At 37.1% G+C, this 20,209-nt stretch overlaps 1 protein-coding gene across 13 annotated transcripts in view; it reads left to right on the top strand.

Annotated features, from left to right (window-relative positions):
- CAMK2D (calcium/calmodulin dependent protein kinase II delta) overlaps positions 1-20,209 on the top strand; it is a 314,733-nt gene that overhangs the window by 273,417 nt on the left and 21,107 nt on the right. For 6 of the 13 annotated variants that reach the window (XM_055588024.1, XM_055588019.1, XM_055588013.1 and 3 more), the window contains 3 exons: positions 324-383; positions 2,572-2,613; positions 5,018-5,066. In XM_055588024.1, coding sequence (XP_055443999.1) covers positions 324-383; positions 2,572-2,613; positions 5,018-5,066 — 151 coding nt within the window. The remainder of the gene's footprint in view (positions 1-323; positions 384-2,571; positions 2,614-5,017; positions 5,067-20,209) is intronic. The other 7 variants (XM_055588015.1, XM_055588016.1, XM_055588017.1 and 4 more) reach the window with 2 other exon arrangements.

Raw genomic sequence — 20,209 nt, 5'->3', positions numbered from 1 at the left:
AAATGTTTACATTCATTTCATACTCTGACACTTGATTTGAGCTCTGCTGAAGCAGCTCTTTGTCTGTCTGCTAAGGTGACTCAGCCAAGGCAGCCAAGTCCATTTTTTCATTCCACCGTCACAGACGTGGTCCTAGCCTGGGTGTGACCATCGGAGACTAGGCTTGATCGTCATTCCTGTCAGTCATCACGGTGTCTTTCACATTCATCTTCAGTGGCTCTTTATTTTCATGTCTATATCTCCATGTAGACATGCTGCGTGTGGAGACATTGGCTACCAAGGGGTTTAAGGCATCTCTGTTTCTATTTTCTGCATACCTACAGATAAACAACAAAGCCAACGTGGTAACCAGCCCCAAAGAAAATATTCCTACCCCGGCGCTGGTATACCTGGACTCTTTGTAACCCTTCTTAAGTTCTTTACTGTTTTTGTTGTTTCTCTCATTTGCTTTCACTCTATAAATACGTATATATTTTACTTTTTTTTTTTAATTTTGTTCTTGTTTTTGCTTTGTAAGATATGAAAAAAAGTTCATTTCTTTCCTTTTTGTTAAGGTAGTTGTCAAGCAGTGTGTTTCTAACATGAGATGATCTCATTTCATTGTTGACCATTGTATGGATGATAGCTGTGGTCTCTGTAGTTACAAGTGTTGCATGCTGCCTTAGAAATAAGTAGAATGCGCTTTGGTTCTCTTAGCTCTCCTTCTGATGATAGCTGTAGATATGCAAACCGTGGTTTCTTCTCTTCATGACGCAAGTGTTGACATCAAGAAGAGCTAAGAGGACTATTGCTAGACAAAAGTAAATGTAGACCTTATTCAGAGTTCCCATTCTCTCTTATTAAGACAACAGGGCTTTGTAAGACCTCATTTTCTGAGATAAAGAGGCACTGGATAATTTAAAGCTTTTTGTTTGCTGTGTTTTAAATTAAATTATCACTGTTTCACTTTAATCCAGAGAATGAAATTGCATAGCTCCGAGCTTTGAATTATCAATGGGCATGAGTTTAGTCCATTTCTATCAAATTCACAGTATTAACAACTCAATCAGTGTAATACTGTGAGACCCTATTATGTTAAGATTCAAAGTTTGAATACTGGCATTCAGTGTTCTTAGTTCCATAATATATCCCCCAAACTATTCCATGTTTTGACTTATGAGTTTCAGACATGTTTTTTATTTTTTTTAAACTGTCCTCTGTACTGTTAATTTCAAATGAATGGATAATGTTATGAGATTATTTCACCTAAGGTTAACCAGAAGGCTCAACCTGAAAGCATCTGAAGGAAGGACAGATTCGTCAAGATTACTTACTAACAAAAAAACAGGTTGATCACACCTCTAGCCAAGGAAAGGAAGAAAGGAAGCAGTAAATATGCTTTCAAAGTACTGCAGCCTAAACTGGTGGCAATGAGATGGTTGAGTGGGCAGAGTGCTTCTGATTGAAGCACATTCTCTGTGGGTTGCAGTAACTCCCAGTTACTGAGGCATCATGTAATGAAAGTACCAAGCATGCCACTGATGTATAGACACTGAATATTTTTTTACACCAGGTATTTAACTATTATTTTCCACTTGGGAATATTTCTTCAATTTTCTAGTAGAAACAATAGGAAAAATAATAATATTTTCTTCATGGAAAAGCATGACTTCACAGACAGATCTTCCATGTATATAGTCTATAAAGCAGAAATTTCTTACATATAAATTAATGTGGGATTTAACAGCAATATGGGGCTTCCCTGGTGGCTCAGATGGTAAAGAATCTACCTGCAGTGTGGGAGACCCAGTAAAATCCCTGGGTCAGGAAGATCCCCTGGAGAAGGGAATGGCTACCCACTCCAATATTCCTGCCTGGAGAATTCCATGGACAGAAGAGCCTAAACGGGCTACAGTCCATAGTGTTGCAAAGAGTCAGACACAACTGAGCAACTAACAGTTTAACAGCAATACATCTCAAATCATAGTGATTAATATGATTAGTTCTAGAACACTTTCAATGTGCCTTATAATTTCTTATGGACTTTTGAAATACATTCTTTACAATAGCCCTTTTTAAAGTGTGATCCAATGATTCTAGGTTTTCTAAGAGTATTTTTCTGTGTGTTATGACAGCATGATTGGTTCTCAGATTTTAATACAGCTGAAAAATGTCTTCACAGACAATTTGAGATCATCTCAGAGAGTTCTAATCTCCAGTGCCAGTTTTCCATGGGACAGATATTACCAGGTCGTGAAAGAGGAAAGGAAAGCTCTGTCTGTTAATAGGACTTTGTGAAACAGCAAGTGCCTCTTTAGGTTTCCAAACTTCAAAGCCTTGTCTGTTTGCTGATCACGAATAAGGTCTTTTGCATGCTGCTGCTACGTACCAAAGCACTGTATCTCGTGGGCTCACCAGGGAGATCTTTCATCAGAGATCTTGTCAGCCGCAGCCTCTGACAGTAGTTAACATCGCTTAAGCTCTTGTCACTATTTAGTTGTGTCAGCTGGCTCACTCTGCTCTGTCCCTACACTAGTTAAGAATGTACTTACCAATGCGAACTGTTTCTTTCTCTATTTTGTTCTCACTCAGGAGCCCCAAACTACTGTAATCCACAACCCTGATGGAAACAAGGTATTCAGAAAGAACCAACATCATCTCGCTTTAACAAGATTACACATCTCATCAAATACTCAAAGCAGAATTAATTCATTACCTCAAATTAGGATAGAAAATCCTTACCCTTTTCTACCTTACTTTCTCTTGGGCCTAATTTATCTGGAACTATACACAGACTTCTTTCAAAACAAAAATGAATGACATCGTGAAAGAGAAATGAATGGTACCATTAGTCAGGAAAAGTCCAGTTAACAAGTCTTTATGTCGAGATGACTGTGTATCTTAAGCAGTTCCATCTGTTTTTCCCTCCATGCCTGTCTGTGCGTTGTGTCTTAAATGTATTCTGCATGAAACTTTAGAATTTCTTGCTATGTCATTTCACTGTCTTCAAAAAAAATAAACTTGAGTTTATAGCTATTTATTTAAATTTAATGTTACTTTTGAGTTTAATTCTGTTGTCATAGTGTTTTTTTTTCTTTTAATTCCCTGTTGTTGGTGGTGTTTTTGTTGTTTGGGATGAATTTAAGGAGATTCAGGGAGTTTCAGTTCTTGTGAAGTATGTTTGTTTTTTGTTGAAGTATATGCATTTCAGTAAAAGGACATTTAACTCTTCATTTGGCCAAAAAGTTCATTCAGGTTTTCCATGAAGAGGGTACAGGAAAACCCAAATGATTTTTTTGGCTAATCCAAACTTTTCCCCAAAGTGTTTCCTATTCACTGTAAATTGTTTGCACAGCACATCTGTAGGATGAAAGGAGACAGTTTCTGAATGTATTCCATCTTTTCACTTTATTACTTCTCATCCATTATTACATCTCTAAGGGAAAGAAAAAATACTTCATCAGATCTTTCTCAAATGTTAAGTATAGTCACTGATTACTTTTCCTTACTATTATCAACAGTGTTAAAGTCTTAGAAAACAGTTCTTCTGATTGAACGTTTTGTTGGACAACATTAAAATCATTAAAGTAAAAAAAAAAATGAAGTGTTATATTCCTTAACATGAGATGTCTTTTAGAGTCATGACACTTAAAATGTTCTAAAGTCCCTGAAAGACTCCAGATAGTCAGGAGCATCACACATAAGAACAGTTATTTTCAATATCATTAGCAAGTAAAAGACCAAGCATAGCAGCTGGAGTGGACACTTGGATAATTCTAGCTATGTCATTTGTAAGCGCTGTTGCATGATATTTCTTGCTTACATGAATTAGTTTATTTTTACAGTGCATGGGTTTACCCTCATCCTGAGTTTAAATTTGAATACTAGGTCACATTAAGAAACGCATGAAGACTCTTTGCTTTGGTTCTGTGTGTGTGGAGACTCTGGATATATATTTGATTAGTCTGTCCCTTTGGAGTAAATATATATCATAGTTACATAAATCATTTTTTGAATATTGAATCTCTAAAAGTGCACTGAATGTTTGCATCATTTTCCAAAATTTGTTTTTCATCACTGACTATATATCTATTGGTTAGAAGTTTCCAATTTTTTTCAGCAGTAGCCTTTAATCATCCTAAGTAGTAAATTGTTTCTTATGAATATTACTAAATTTCTTAGCTAGAAATATTTTATTACTACGTTATTAATGAAAAAAATTTATCAACCATTTTAAGGAACAGATCTTAATACTGGCAGCTACAGTGTCCATTTAAGTGTGCTTATTAGTCTGCAGCTTCATTTGTAGTTTTACGAAGAAATAGATTTGTCTTTTCATAATGGGAGCGAGTTTCTTATCAAGAACAGCCAGTTTCTGATTTAGAAATGAATGGGAAAAAATTTAATTTTCCTTGAAAGTAAATTATTCATATAATTCCATCGTGCTGATCACAAACATGGAAATTCTTCTCAAAAGCACTTTCAGTTTATCTTAGTACTACCCTTAACTTTTTCATCAAATGACTCAATGAAATGCTTTTTCTCTCTACAAAGAAGTCAGGCTGATAAATAGCCTACAAATTTACTGCTTGATGTCGTGCCTTAGACAAAGAGGGGGCTAATTGCTAATTATTTCGGAGAAAAAACCGTTCCTTTTAAGGTTCAAATTCATTAGGCTGCTGTATTCCACTTCTCATAAGTCCGTATGGAAGCGCACCTTACAGGGCACTGTAACACAGCACGTCCTTCCACAGCTCTTAAAATAAGCTGCATACTTTGGCTGCTTCTACACATCGCCTCAATTTATCATGCTTCAGGGATTAGGGAACCAGAGTACTCCTTTTTGAAATGTTTGCAGCATTTGGCATTTTATTTCTGTTAAGACCACGTAACAGATTTGTCCATTTGCATGTCAGCATATGCACACAGCCTGCTGAAGAATTTTGCATGATACATACATCACTCGCCAATTTTTTTAAAAAAAGAAAAGTCAAGCTATTCATGATTTGCAACTTTAAATGTGTTTTCTTCTCAACAGGAGTCAACTGAGAGCTCAAATACAACAATTGAGGATGAAGACGTGAAAGGTATGATTAAACCAGAAATAGAAAATCCCAACTCAGCTACATATACATCAGAAGAAAAGTATTTATTTCAAATAACTAGTAAGTTTAGGAACTAGGCCTATTCTAAAACACAAAAATAATTTTCTTTTAATAAGTACATTATTTTAATTATATATCCTGATTTTGTCCATTTTCTTCATATTATTTTCTCTATCTTGAAACAATATATAACATGTAGTATATTCAAGAATATTGTGATTTAAAACTAGTAATGAGTGTTTGGGATCATAATATCAAATTGTAAATGTATCAGTCTAAAAGGTAATACAAAAGATTTATGCCTGACTAGAAAATAACTTATATTCAAAAAATGAGAATAACCATTTTTTCTAAACTTTCAGTGGTCTTAAGTGGCCTTCAGTGAAATTCTGAAATTGGCAGCCTTTTAAACCTAGACTTTTATGCACTTCTCTACTATATTCTTGATCTCCATTCAGTTCACTTGCCATTTACTCCATTCACAGGTTCTCTTAGCTCCATATAGGAGTCATTGCCTGTGCCCTTACTCACGTCTTCTCAGGGACTCTGCACACACATACTAAACACACTTTTGCAATTAATTTTCTTGTTTTGGGCCTCAGGGTTGTTTTAGAAGTTAATCTTGCAGCAATTGTGTTTTTTCTTTTTAAATTCATTTTTGGCTGCGCTGGGTCTTTGCTGCTCTATCTGGGCTTTCCCTATTGTGGCGCGCAGGGGCTGCTGCCTAGCTGCGGTGCACAGGCTGTTCATCGCAGTGGGTTTTCCTGTTGCAGTGCGTGTGCTCAGGGGCACGTGGCCTCAGTAGTTGTGGAGTGTGGGCTTAGTTGTCCCACAGCATGTGGAATCTTCCCAGACCAAGGATCAAACCTGTGTTCCTTGCATTGTCGGGCAGATTCTTCCACTGCAATTATTTCTGCAATTTTGTACTCTTTATTTTTTTCAATTTATTGTATGTAACTGCAGTTTCTACAGGCTGCTGTCTAAAAGTGATCCCAGAAAAATAATGGTAAAAACAGGGATATTTAAAATAGAAGTATTAAAGGAAAGGAAGTGTAAAACACAAATGAAGAGGACTGATTCATCAGATACTTAAATATTGTCTGGAAAGATTATTACCTATCACCAAAAGTATCACCATAGGCTTTCATTCTTTAGGTGGCATTGGTAAGATACAATTTTGAAGATTTGTTTTCATGTTGTAGAATAAAGAACCTGGAAATTCTCAGGTCAAGGAGACATACAGGCAGTTTGGGAAATTAAAATGACTACAGACCACAAGTCACCTCTGCTGACTTCTTCCTCTTTGGTCAAGCAGAACAGCTGACACTATTGAAGTGTATCTCTCTTGATATTACTAGCGCACTGACCTAGCTCTGCTAGAGGTAGTCGGTCATTATTTTTTTACAATGGAAAGGTGGATAGCTGTAAAAGGATTTTATTTGGTGGGTCTATTCATCTCTCTCTTGCCTCTGAGTTAAAATTTGAACTGAAGTAATTTTGTGAATCATTGATGCCAGTCATATTAGATAAAAAGATTTTTTTTTTAAGCAGATGTGCCAATAAGCTTTCCCAGTGATTCAGAAAGCATCATCTTTATAAGTATCTTGGATTCATTAGGTTTTTCAGTCAAGCAAAATGTTTATAGGACTTTTACATTCTTCTCTTGAGCAGGAATCAAAAGGAAGAAATAACTTATGCATTATCCACTGGTGAGACTGAATCTTTAAATAACTGAATCAAATTAGGAGAATACCAAAACCTTACTGTATGCAAGTCATCCTCCAAGGAATATGTTTATTCTTAGGTGATCACAATATGTGGTCTTTCTCACCTGAATCAGACTCTTCACTATGCTGCATATTAGTTTAGGATGATTGCTTTTAATCTGTGAAAATGTTAATATATAAGCAGAGTCCCTGACAGTCTCACTTTCATAGCGTATATTTACTTGGTGAAATGAAATTATGTCAGTATTTCTCAGAAAACAGTTCTTCTCTTGAAGTCATAATATATGGGTTTCATCTTTCTTCTGGGATTTCACAAATTGAGACAGTATTTGTCTTTATAGTTAGGCTGAGTCTTCACACACCAAATATTAGAGAAATTAAGCATAATATTGAGATCGAAAGAAATGTCCTGCTGGTAACTGAGCCCAAAATGCTTTGGTTCATTTCCTTGAACTCAGTGAATAAATTTACATGTCTGCTTCATTTTCCTAGGGTGGCTGTGGCCACAGAGTCGTAGATACAACACATTAGGCTTCATTTATGTTCTCTCTAAGACTCAACAGCCTTTTGGCGGTTAACCTTTTTAATATTGAATGACATCAGAAAACATTAAGTCTAGAAAACTCTTTGAACGATCACTCAGGCTGTCATTTTTACTGTAAGACAGGTGGTATATAAAACTGTCAAATATTTTTAACATATTTACTATGGTCCATCTAGTCAAGGCTATGGTTTCCAGTGGTCATATATGGATGTGAGAGTTGGACTGTGAAGAAAGCTGAGCACCAAAGAATTGATGCTTTTGAACTGTGGTGTTGGAGAAGACTCTTGAGAGTCCCTTGGACTGCAAGGAGATCCAACCAGTCCATTCTGAAGGAGATCAATCCTAGGTGTTCACTGGAAGGACTGATGCTAAAGCTGAAACTCCAATACTTTGGCCACCTCATGCGAAGAGTTGACTCATTGGAAAAGACTCTGATGCCCAGAGGGATTGGGGGCAGGAGGAGAAGGGGATGACAGAGGATGAGATGGTTGGATGGCATCACCGACTCGATGGACATGAGTTTGGGTGAACTCCGTGAGTTGGTGATGGACAGGGAGGCCTGGCGTGCTGCAATTCATGGGGTTGCAAAGAGTCGGACACGACTGAGCGACTGAACTGAACTGACTGAACTGACTATGGTGATGATATGACTGTGGGGATCTCTGCATTTATTAGTGCACTGTCTTTCAGGAAGACCCTAATATATTTATTCATCTGAATGACTATACTCTTTTTCTCTTTACCTCAGAGTTTGCCATAACTCTGAATAGCTTGGTAGGCAATATGTTTTTGGCCTAGCTCTGTTAGAACCCAAAGGTACACATACAATGTCCAGAAAGTCACAGAGACGGATCAGGTATATAACCTGAGCAAAATGATATGCTCACTACAAGACTATATCCTGTCCACAAAATTGCATGTCTTCCAGTCACACACTTTTCAGCTCTTTCCTTTCTGTATACAACCTTGTTATCGGGGGAGGCACCACACCTTTTAACATGCTCTTCAAGACACAGTCCCATAGCACACTCCTCTGTGCAGCCGCATATGCTCCATCCCTTCCTTCTGGTTGTCTTACCTAAGGTGGCACCTAGACTCGCATCTTCCCATGCTGATAGCTGATCCTTTGAGCACTGTATCACATGCTTCCTGGGCCAGTGGCATCACATTCTGTCCCGTCCCCAAGGACCAACCTGACAGGGACGCTGTTAAGAAAACGGGGTGGGGGACATTAACACAGCATGGCGACCTACTCGAAGGAGGAAACCAGGGGAGCCAGTGACAGAGTCCCATTTTCTGGCCTCTTCTGGAGGAAGAGAAAGACTAGCAGTTGTGTGTAGCTTTTTTAAAAATTATTTTAACTCTCTGGGTCGCTATATTACCTAAAGTGTATTTAGAGTAATAGGATCTACAAAATTCTCATTAGTTGTCATTTTTCACACAGACTTTTTTTAAATATGCTTTTCCATTATGGTTTATCATAGGATTCTTTTTTTAATTGGTGGATGATTAATGGTCCTTTCCATTCAGTGGAACCTGGAAAACCAGGATTTGGAACAGACCCATTTTCCTTCAACTCTGCTTGTTAGTTTCCGTTTAAAATGGCCTGTGGCTTTCAAGTGGTCTCAATCCCTGTTACTCTTGATCTGTATTTAGGCTATCTCAGTTTCTTCATTCACTAATGGAGTATTTATTAAATGCCTGCTATTTGTCTGAGCTCCACCTCTTTTTTTTTTTTATTTTATTTTTAAACTTTACATAATTGTATTAGTTTTGCCAAATATCAAAATGAATCTCTCTTTGTAAGCTAGTTTTAGTCGAGCTTTCAGCAACTCAGTCAAATTACTCTTCTGTGTGCTTTACATAAATCTGTGCTATAATTTAAGCTATTTCTTACTTTTAGTTCAATAAATATCAAGGAAACTTAACTGGAAAAGTGAGGCCCAAGATATGGGCACTTCATATCTAAAAGTCCCTTTATTTTCTTTTTCTTAAAAACCTTCAGCATTTAGTGAGAACCACAGCATGTTCCTCCCCAAGCTCATGGTCACCCTCAGGGAACTTGGCATTGCTCTGCAGCTCTTGTTTGTGAAAAGCTTCTGGTCCTGTGTTTTCTTTCTCCAGCACAACAACTTGACTTCCTAATGTTGACCTTGTGAGCAACTTCCTAATTTTGCCCTGGATTCAAAAACCAAATATTATCTCTAATGCTATGTCAATAAACTGAGTGTAATGGAGAGAGATTAATAGTTTAAAAACAAATGAGCATCTTAATGAAGCATTTATTGCCATAGAAGCACTGTGATAATAACACACCATTATATACTTTAAAGAAGTAAAATGTGATTTTTTTAGGTCCGTAATTAATGAGATAGTCATTCCATTTTGAATATATTTCTAGCAACTCATGGGTTAATTAATTTCCAGTGTTATCAAACAGCTGGCAGCAGCAGCCTTTGATGAGTAGGTGGCGTGCTGGCAGTACTGCCTCCATAGCTGTGGGCGCACCTAAGGCCTGTGATACAGAACAGCGGCCCTTTCAACTCTGTGCACACGTCAAGACTTATCCTATGGTTTGTGGCCGTCGCCCCGGTGTCCTGGGCCTGTCCTTGTGTGCTACAATGCCTCTCCACCTCCTAGCCTGCACAGCACCATTGCTCAGAGCCAGCTACTTCTTCCTAATAGGTGTGCTACAGTTTGGTCCACCTGCTGCTCTTTCCCTAAATGCCAGAGCTGTGCGGCACCTGTCGACACAGCTCCTCTGCGCCAGTACGTGCCCTCTGCCACTCATCCTTCTTCCAGCATCTCACTTCAACTCACCGTTCAGCAGCCTCCTGGATCTCTTGCTGCATTTCATCTTTGTTACAGCTGTAGGCCAGTGGAGCTCTGTACTACAAGCAGAAATGTCTTGTGGTAGGGCTTCCCTCAGAGAAGGCGATGGCACCCCACTCCAGTACTCTTCCCTGGAAAATCCCATGGACGGAGGAGCCTGGTAGGCTGCAGTCCATGGGGTCGTGAAGAGTCGGACATGACTGTGCGACTTCACTTTCACTTTTCACATTCATGCATTGGAGGAGGGAATGGCAACCCATTCCAGTGTTCTTGCCTGGAGAATCCCAGGGACGGGGGAGCCTGGTGGGCTGCCATCTATGGGGTCGCACAGAGTTGGACACGACTGAAGCGACTTAGCAGCAGCAGCAGCAGGGCTTCCCTGGTGGCTCAGAGGTTAAAGCGACTGCCTGGAATGTGGGAGACCTGGGTTCGATCCCTGGGTTGGGAAGATCCCCTGGAGAAGAAAATGGCAACCCACCCCTGTACTCTTGCCTGGAGAATCCCATGGAGGGAGGAGCCTGGTAAGCCCCAGTCCATGGGGTCGCAAAGAGTCGGATACGACTAAGCGACTTCACTTTCACTTCACTATGTGGAGACTTCAGGCTTGTTTTCCCTCTTTTTCCTTTTGCTGACAAGTAAGTGATGCTGCATAGAATCACAGGTAATGAAGCTGCATAGGATGTTTGCATAAGGCCCAGTTTAAGGGCACAGGAGCTGACAGCCTTATCTCTTGAGTGGGGCCTGGTATGTGATGACACCTGGATGTCATGGTATCAGCTAATCCACAGAATCACTTGACTACTGAGATTTGTGTGTGTGTCTTTTGTAAATCTGGGCATGAGTAGACAGTGTGATGACTAAATACTCAGATTCAACTATTTAGTGCAGATCATGGCTTCTGTGTAGGCTTTCCTGGGGCAGAGGCCCTCTTGGTGCCAGTCCTTCCCATCCTCATGAAGCCTGAAACTCAATACTTGCTTTGCATGCATTCAGAAGAATCTGCAAATCAAGCAACTCCTGGATATTTTATTTAAAGACTTCGGATAATTATGTTGTTCCATTAGGTTGAAAGTATCTTAGAAGACCTGTAGTGTAGTGTATGTGTGCGTTAGTTGCTCAGTTGTGTCCAACTCTTTGCAACCCCATGGACTGTAGCCTGCCAGGCTCTTCTTTCCATGGGATTTCCCAGGCAAAAATACTGGAGTGGGTTGCCAGTCCCTTCTCCAGGGGATCTTCCTGACCCAGGGATTGAACCTGAGTCTCCTGCATTGCAGGCAGATTCTTTAACATCTGAGCCACCAGGGAAGCCCAGAACAGTGTATTAGTAACTTCTTTTAGGTTTCTAATCCAAACTTTAATTTATAAAAAGATTTGGTAAGAAAAATTTCTGTTTGCAAATTGTGTGTCTACCTGTTTATCTTTTATATCAGGATCAGTAACTTACAGAACTGATGCAGAATTTATTCCACTCTACCACTGTACTCAGTCTGCTTTTTTTTTTTCTTTACTCTTTTGCCTTCTGTGAGATTTGAATCTTAAATTTGTCAGTGATAGCCTCAGCCTTATTTAGCCCTGCTGACAAAAATCAAAAGCTCTTGCCAACCCCAGCTTAAAACAAAGTCTGAAATCAAATCAAAGCAAATGAAACCAACCAATAAAAACATGTAGCTACTAATTTTATCATTAGAAAAGTGTAAGCTCATTCTATAGTAATACCATTCCTCAGTTTAAAGTTTCTTTAAATGGCTTTACTTAGCAAGTCTGTAAATATTTGTGTGCAGTTTTAGAAAACTCCACAGGGAAAATGTAGCATTATTTTATTAAATCCTCATAAATTCTGAAAGTGTATGTTATAAGATCCCTTCTATCAGTTTTTAAATCTTGATTCAGCCATCAGGTTTTTAACTTTGAATTTATTTTCAAAATTCAGAGTTTAAAAATACAACATTTACTATTCATACATATTACTTTATATGGGAATAATAGGAGGTAATCAACTCAGTTTATATAATCAAAATTTTAGTGATCAGTTTTAAAGATCTAATTTACATTATAATACAGCTGCATATATTGATTGTAAACTTTTATGTTATCTATTTTTCCCATTACCTGATAAAAATTTAATAAGCTGCTAAAGTTAACATGTACAAGTTCTCAAGTATTTTATTACTCCCCTCTGGCTCCTTATCTTTTCAGATTATAACTTAATTACTTTCTTTAACTGATATAAAAACACCAGCAAAGATCTGATTTCTGCTGGAATTCGCCAGGGTAGAATCTGGAGTCTACACTCTGTTTCTAGTTCCAGCTTTTATACAATTTGCGTTAAACAAGTTGCATAACTTCTCTGTGGCTCTGGTTTCCCCAGGTTAGAGATGATGAAATCAATAATACAGAATTGCAGGGGTTTTTTCCTATACCACTTTAATGAAGTACTCGTAAGGTCCATATTTTAAAAATATCTTCAGTTATACATTGTAAAATAATATATAGTAAAGTAATATATGTTAATAATATAAACTGTTGAGAATAATTATAAAAAGACATTTAATTCAAAGTTGAATTAAATCACTGGGCTCATAGGAATAAATCACTGCAGTTTTAGGGAATGTTATTAAAATGGGAAAAAAATTGTCTACTGACCTGTATATCCAAAGTTATTATAGTACTAATGGACTATAAAATTAGTACTTTAATTAAATTCCAGTAAGAATTATTATTGGGGGTATATTTCATGTTTTTAAAATATCTTCTATATAAAATTACTTAATATCTAAAATTATTTGACTTATGCATTTCTATACAGAATTTAAATAATATTTTTAACTATAAGCTTTATAATTCTTAAATTATTTATTAGAATAAAATAATTACTTTAGTAAAATAATCACTTTAGCGTCCTTTGCTGAGTTTGTATTATTCTCTACTAATTAAACATATCTAGAAGTTATGTGAAAGTATATGTTTATATTCTTTAGTGATTCATCTTGTCAGTGAAATGGCCTTATTTTTTTTTTTTAGTATGGATTTCTGCAAAATAGTTCCTTTGATTTTTTTCAGGAGAAACTAGTTCTAAAGTGGTCAAAGAAACAAATCTTGGTCCTGTGCATTTTTAATCCATTCCACCAGCTTATAAATCCTTCCATTTCAGACCCGTATATTGAGAATATTACAGGGAAAGCAGAGAAAGCATTACTGAATGAAGATGCTTTATAAAGAGCAGACTGTCTAGAAGTAAATGGTTTTTATTTATTTGTATTTTGGAATACTATTGTCATTATTTAATTTAGTGCAACAAATACACCATACTTACAGTGTGAGGAGCACTAAGGAGGCACTAGCCAGACTTCTTGCCCTCATGAGCAGGCCTAGAAAAGATAAAGATGATTCTGCATGATAACATAGTTTCTTTGTTTTTGGCTTGTATCCAGATAACTCTGAAACAAGGAATAATATGTTCATTGAAAAATAAATATAAGAACATAGCTACAAATAGTCATATGTGAGGAAGTACAGAAAATTTCAGTTTCATGTAACACATGTGATTCCTAACAAAATATTTGAAAAATTTGGATTCATGCAGTTCTTGTTTAAAAAAAGATCATTGAACACCTACTATGTACTGGATATGACAGACTAGGCTGACACTAAAAGACGGCTTACCCTTTGGAAAGGGTAAGCCATCTTTTAGTCTCAGCCTTGTTTAATGAAATCATATCTGCTAATGTATTTCCCTAATGAATGGCTATTTTGCATTCAAATTTTATTCTATGTTAAAGAAAATTTCTTCCAAGATACATGAATAAGATGTTTGTCCTTATTAACGCTTAGTGAATTAGGTAGTCTGTCTTAATTTCTTTTGATATTTAATAGTGTGACGTTTTTCCATTGGTCAGTATTGTTAAGTTTGCCAGTACATCATATGAAAAGTAGCATCATATTTAGTACAAAAAGACAGTTTTAGTTATAGGTATTGGAGGATTTTTGGTCTCCTCAGTTTTGCTTTTACACCCAGTCTATCATATCAGCAAATCCTGTTGGCTTGGCAATCAGTCAATCCTATAGATTTTCCTATTTGTCAAATCAGTATACACTCAGTTCTTTTCTTTTTTTTTAATTGACTGCTGCTCACTAGACCTATTTCCATCACCCTGGTCCACAAAAGCATCAACATCATTTGCCTACATTATTGACATGACTTCTTAGCCAGTCAGCCTGTTTTGGTATTACTTCCTGTGGTCAGTTCACAAGATAAAAGTCAAAGAGATGCTTTTACAGTATGTCAGATCAGTATGTCTTGTTTCTGGTTTGTATTCTCTAGTGGCTACTATTGCAATTAGAATGGATTATAGGATGCTCAGAGATCAGGACCTCTTCCAGCCATACCTCTCTTTACTATCTGACTTCATCTCCTATTATGTCTCAGGAACACTGTCCTGACACATAGCGAACAGGTTGCTGCCTCGAGGCCTTGCACTTGCCATTTCCTGCCTGATATGTCCTGATACAGATTCCATGTGCTTGCTGCTGCTGCTCTTTTTTTAGTTTCTGATCAAATGTTATATCCTCTCAGATCTTCCTAGATGACCTTAATTTTAAACTGTTTGCCTCCAAATCCAGTGTTCCCATTCTCCTTCTCTGCTTTCCTCCTTTCCTAGATATATCATTATCTGGCTCTTTTCCCCTACTGGGATATAAATTTCTTCAGGGCACAGACTTTTGACTGTTTTGTCCATATCTTTAGCCACAGTATCTAGACCAGTGTTTGGCAATAGTAAGAATCAGTTCAGTTCAATTCAGTCGCTCAGTTGTGTCTGACTCTTTGCAACCCCATGAATCGCAGCACACCAGGCCTCCCTGTCCATCACCAACTCCTGGAGTCTACCCAAACCCATGTCCATTGAGTTGGTGATGCCATCCCACCATCTCATCCTCTGCCGTCCGCTTCTCCTCCTGCCCTCAATCTTTCCCAGCATCAGGGTCTTTTCCAGTGAGTCAACTCTTCGCATGAGGTAGCCAAAGTATTGGAGTTTCAGCTTCAATATCAGTCCTTCCAATGAACCAGGACTGATCTCCTTTAGAATGGACTGGTTGGATCTCCTTGCAGTCCAGGGGACTCTCAAGAGTCTTCTCCAACACCACAGTTCAAAAGCATCAATTCTTCCGTGCTCAGCTTTCTTCACAGTCCAACTCTCATATCCATACATGACCACTGGAAAAACCATAGCCTTGACTAGATGGACCTTTGTTGGCAAAGTAATGTCTCTGCTTTTGAATATGCTGTCTAGGTTGGTCATAACTTTCCTTCCAAGGAGTAAGCGTCTTTTAATTTCATGGCTGCAGTCACCATCTGCAGTGATTTTGGAGCCCAGAAAAATAAAGTCAGCCACTGTTTCCCTATCTATTTACCATGAAGTGATGGGACTGGATGCCATGATCTTTGTTTTCTGAATGTTGAGCTTTAAGCCAACTTTTTCACTCTCCTCTTTCACTTTCATCAAGAGGCTCTTTAGTTCTTCTTCACTTTCTGCCATAAGGGTGGTGTCATCTGCATATCTGAGGTTATTGATAGTAAGAATAATAAGTATTTAATTGAAGGAGGAAGGAAACATGATGGACAATCCACTATACCATGTCCTAGTAGCCACTCAAAAGGCTAGAATTCTCTATAAGTTATGATCACGTCCCAACTTTTTTATTTTCATAGACCTTTGTCTACATGTTCCCTGCCTCTACCCCATAATTTAGGAACTAAAAATATAGAAAATGAAAATTGAAAAAGTAAGTCACAGGATCCTCTTTCCTGTTTGGATGGAGCAGGTGTTTTTGTGTCAAATATAGTAGGTTTGAATTACAGCTAGCCCTTTATCAGCGAAGCAATCCAGCTGCCCATGTAAACCTCTCTGAGTCACACTGTGTACATGGTGGTAATGATGTCTCAGTACTTAACCATTTTTTACCTTCAAAAGTGGTAATTTCATATGGTTCAAACCTAACAATGATAACAGTATCAAAACGTGGTCATGTTGACTAGAGCAGATATTTGTTAAATGCCTGACCCATGATAGCAAAATTAATTACATTATCTCTGGCCATTCTTTCCTGTGAATACATGACATACACACAGAAGTTCATTATTAAGAGTCTATAAATCTAAAGGGATCTGTGTTTTTCATTGTAGCTTCAGTGTTTCTATATTGTAAGCCATTTATTTTGATAAGTGGGTAAACATCTGTAAATTTTAAGATCCACAATATAGGATCCAGCCAGTCTATATATATAAGCAAACATAGACGCTGCCCACGTACAGAAAATAAATTCACTTTTGGGTTAAAACAAAAGCCAATATTTTTAAAAAGCTTTTATTAAGGTAACAATATTAACTTGTCATGAATTTTACACAGATTATTTTAATTCACCATTTTTTGCCTCCATGATACCATATAGTAGGCACTTAATAAGTTAATGAATTAATTATGAGGTTTTGGGATTAATTTAATTTTGTTTTAAACTCTTAAAAATTTTGAGAGACATATTCTGTTTTTAATTAAACAGAAGATATTTTAAGTAATGACTCCGTCTTCCCTCATTTAAACTGATTGTTTTATCCCTGAATGTTCACAGGTGTTTTGAAAAACTGGCTTATTCTGAGTGTGTCTTGATTATCCCTGATGAGAATAAAAGAACAGTATGTAGACTGATGTTTTTTACAAAAGTAAAATACATTTTAAAAGGAGCCTGCCTATGCCAAATTACTTCTCAAGCAAACTCTCTCAAGAACTATAACATAAAACATCCCTCTTAGAGACTGATTACCCAAGTCATTGATTCCTCAGAGAGAACCAAACCATCATGACAGAAGTTAACAGCTTAAGTGTAGAAGATCTGTTATTTGTTGGTTCTTGAAATAATTCATTACAGGATTATTGGTGTCTTTGTTAACATCACTACATGTGGTTATTTTCACTATATCTGAAGCAAAACACAGATGGCAAATGTTAGAAGAGAATTTTAGATTTATGGGCAAGTTTGAGTAACAGACAAAAACCCATCATCACTATGTGTTTTCAAATTTTGAAAGAAAGAAATTCTGCTCCAAAATGTCATTTGTTTTCAGTTTGAACTTGAAAATGTTTTCAGCTGGGGGAAATAACTTGCTGTGGTGATAGCTATTTTGAGTACAGAGTATTTTTACTCTCCACTCAGCCTACTTTACTGAGAATTACAGTATTCTAACCAAATAGTGTATTATATAGAGCTAAGGTGAAAAAATGTAAAGATATTGCTAAAGAATTACCTCTGAAAAGATTAACAGTCTTCAGTGACAGAAAAGATGGCTTACTTCAAAGAGACTCCTGTAATTTTTTTTTAGAGGTTTTGTGACCAGTGTAGTAACAGTGTGAGCATATGAAACCGTGTTTTTAAATCTCTCTTCAAGAAATAGAAGCTCTTCATTTATAACCTTTATAAGTTAAAAAAAATAAATAAAAGAGACTAAGTTGCAACTTACTAATGCTATTTTTTAGTTGATTTTTAGTGTAGTTTCTTCACAATGTTGCATTAGTTTCTACTGTGCAGCATATGTATATATCCCCCTTTTTTTTGGCTTTCCTTCCCATGTAGGTCACCACAGAGCTCTGAATAAGAGTTCCCTGAGCTGTACAATGGATTCTCTTTAGTTACCTGTTTTATACATAGTATTAATGGTGCATATATGTCAATCCCAATCTCCCAGTTCATCCCACTCCTCACTTCCCTCTTGGTATCCATACATTTCTTCTCTGTGTCTGTGTCTCTATTTATGTTTTGCAAATAAGATCATCTATACCATTTTTCTAGATTTCACTGTGCTTAGTCCCTCAGTTATGTCTCCTTGCAACCGCATGGACCTTAGCCATATGTATGCATTATAATAAACGATACTTGTTTTTCTTTTTCTGACTGTCTCTAGATCCATGTACATTTCTGCAAATGTTTTGTTCCTTTTATGGCTGAGTAATATTCCACTGTATATACGTACCACATCTTTATTCATTCTGCTGCTGATGGGCATCTAGGTTGCTTGCATGTCCTGGCTACTGTAAATAGTGCTGCAGTGAACACTGGGTTTCATGTGGCATTTTGAATTATGGTTTCTTTGGGTATATGCCCAGTAGTGTGGTTGCTGGGTCATATGGTAATTCTATTTTTAGTTTTTAAGGAACCTCCATACTGTTCTCCATAGTGACTGTATCAATTTACCTTCCCACCAACAGTGCAAGAGGGTTCCCTTTTCTCCATACCCTCTCCAGCATTTATTGTTTGTAGATTTTTTAATGGTGGCCATTCTGAGGGGTGTGAGGTGATACTTTATGGTAGTTTTGATTAGCATTTCTCTAATGATTAGTGATATTGACCATCTTTTCATGTGTTTGTTGGCTATCTTTATGTCTTCTTTGGAGAAATGTCTATTTAGGTCTTCTATCTATTTTTTGATTGGGTTTGTTTGTTTGTTTTATTGAGCTGCATGACCCATCTGTATATTTTGGAAATTAGTCCTTTGTCAGTTGCTTTATTTGCAAATATTATCTCCCGTTCTGAGGGTTATCTTTTTATCTTGTTTATGGTTTTATTAGGTCCTGTTTCTTAGTTTTTATTTTTATTTTCATTACTCTAGGAGGTGGGTCAAAAAAGATCCTGCTGTGATTTATGTCAGAGTGTTCCGCCTATGTTTTCCTCTAAGAATTTTATAATGTCGGGCCTTACATTCATTTCCTTAATACATTTTGAATTTATTTTTGTGTATGTATTAGGGAGTGTTCTAATTTCATTCTTTTACATATCACTGTTCGGTTTTCCCAGCACCATTTATTGAAGAGGCTGTCTTTTCTCCATTGTATGTGCTTGCCTCCTTTGTCGTAGATTAGGTGGTCATAGGTGCCTAAATTTATCTCTGAGCTTTATATCCTGGTCCATTGGTCTATATTTCTGTTGTTGTGCCAATATCATACTGTCTTTATTAATGCTGTTTAAATATATGAATAGTTAATAAAAATGAAATGTGCTTTTTGTTATGGAGGATAAAACAAAACATTTGTTTGGGATAAATATTCAAGATCCTGTATCTGAGTATTAAGGTCCTTAGAGTCTAAAATTCTAGTACAACTTGAATTTTCTAACATGAGCATGCTGTGAACTATTGAAGAATTTCCTCTTTGATGGTTTGTGATGTGTTGTATATAATCTGTCTATGCAAGTGCTAAAGATAACCTTTATAGGCATTCCCAGTGGTCTCTGCTCCTGGGATTTCCAAATTTATATTTGTGGACTGTTAATTATTCATCAGATAACTTAAATGGTGTCTTTGATTAATGTTCTTTTTTTAATTCAACAAATAAAGAAAAAACAGTATTTCATATTCACAAATATGTATTTACTATAAATTATATCTTACCATCATTTATATTTATAATACATCCTAGAATAAATAACGGAGAAGGCAATGGCACCCCACTCCAGTACTGTTGCATGGAAAATCCCATGGACGGAGGAGCCTGGTAGGCTGCAGTCCATGAGGTTGCTAAGAGTCGGACACGACTGAGCAACTTCACTTTTACTTTTCACTTGCATGCATTGGAGAAGGAAATGGCAACCCACTCCAGTATTCTTGCCTGGAGAATCCCAGAGATGGGGGAGCCTGGTGGGCTGCCGTCTGTGGGGTCGCACAGAGTCGGACACGACTGAAGCGACTTAGCAGCAGCAGCAGAATAAATAAAACAGTCATATGTTGTTAGTTCAGAGATATAGGAATCATAAATTTAATTCTTGTCAGTACTTGCATTGATTAAAACAAGAGTAATTTCACTGGTCCCATAAAATTTGACCAGGATATTCCAATAAGTACTTGTTGACTAGATAAATAATGTATAACTTAAAAGCTGAGAGTTAATGTTTTGTTTGAGGACCTTACTGAGGACTGCAGCCTGGGATGCAACCTCTCAAACAGTGCTGAGGAACTGCTCTCAAGAAGTAAGCCAGGAGGA

This window comes from Bubalus kerabau, chromosome 7 (genome assembly GCF_029407905.1).
Source record: "Bubalus kerabau isolate K-KA32 ecotype Philippines breed swamp buffalo chromosome 7, PCC_UOA_SB_1v2, whole genome shotgun sequence".
NCBI classification, from domain to species: Eukaryota; Metazoa; Chordata; class Mammalia; order Artiodactyla; family Bovidae; genus Bubalus; species Bubalus kerabau.
The sequence above is the reverse complement of the archived record's forward strand: the minus strand, read 5'-3'. Positions and strand labels throughout refer to the sequence as shown.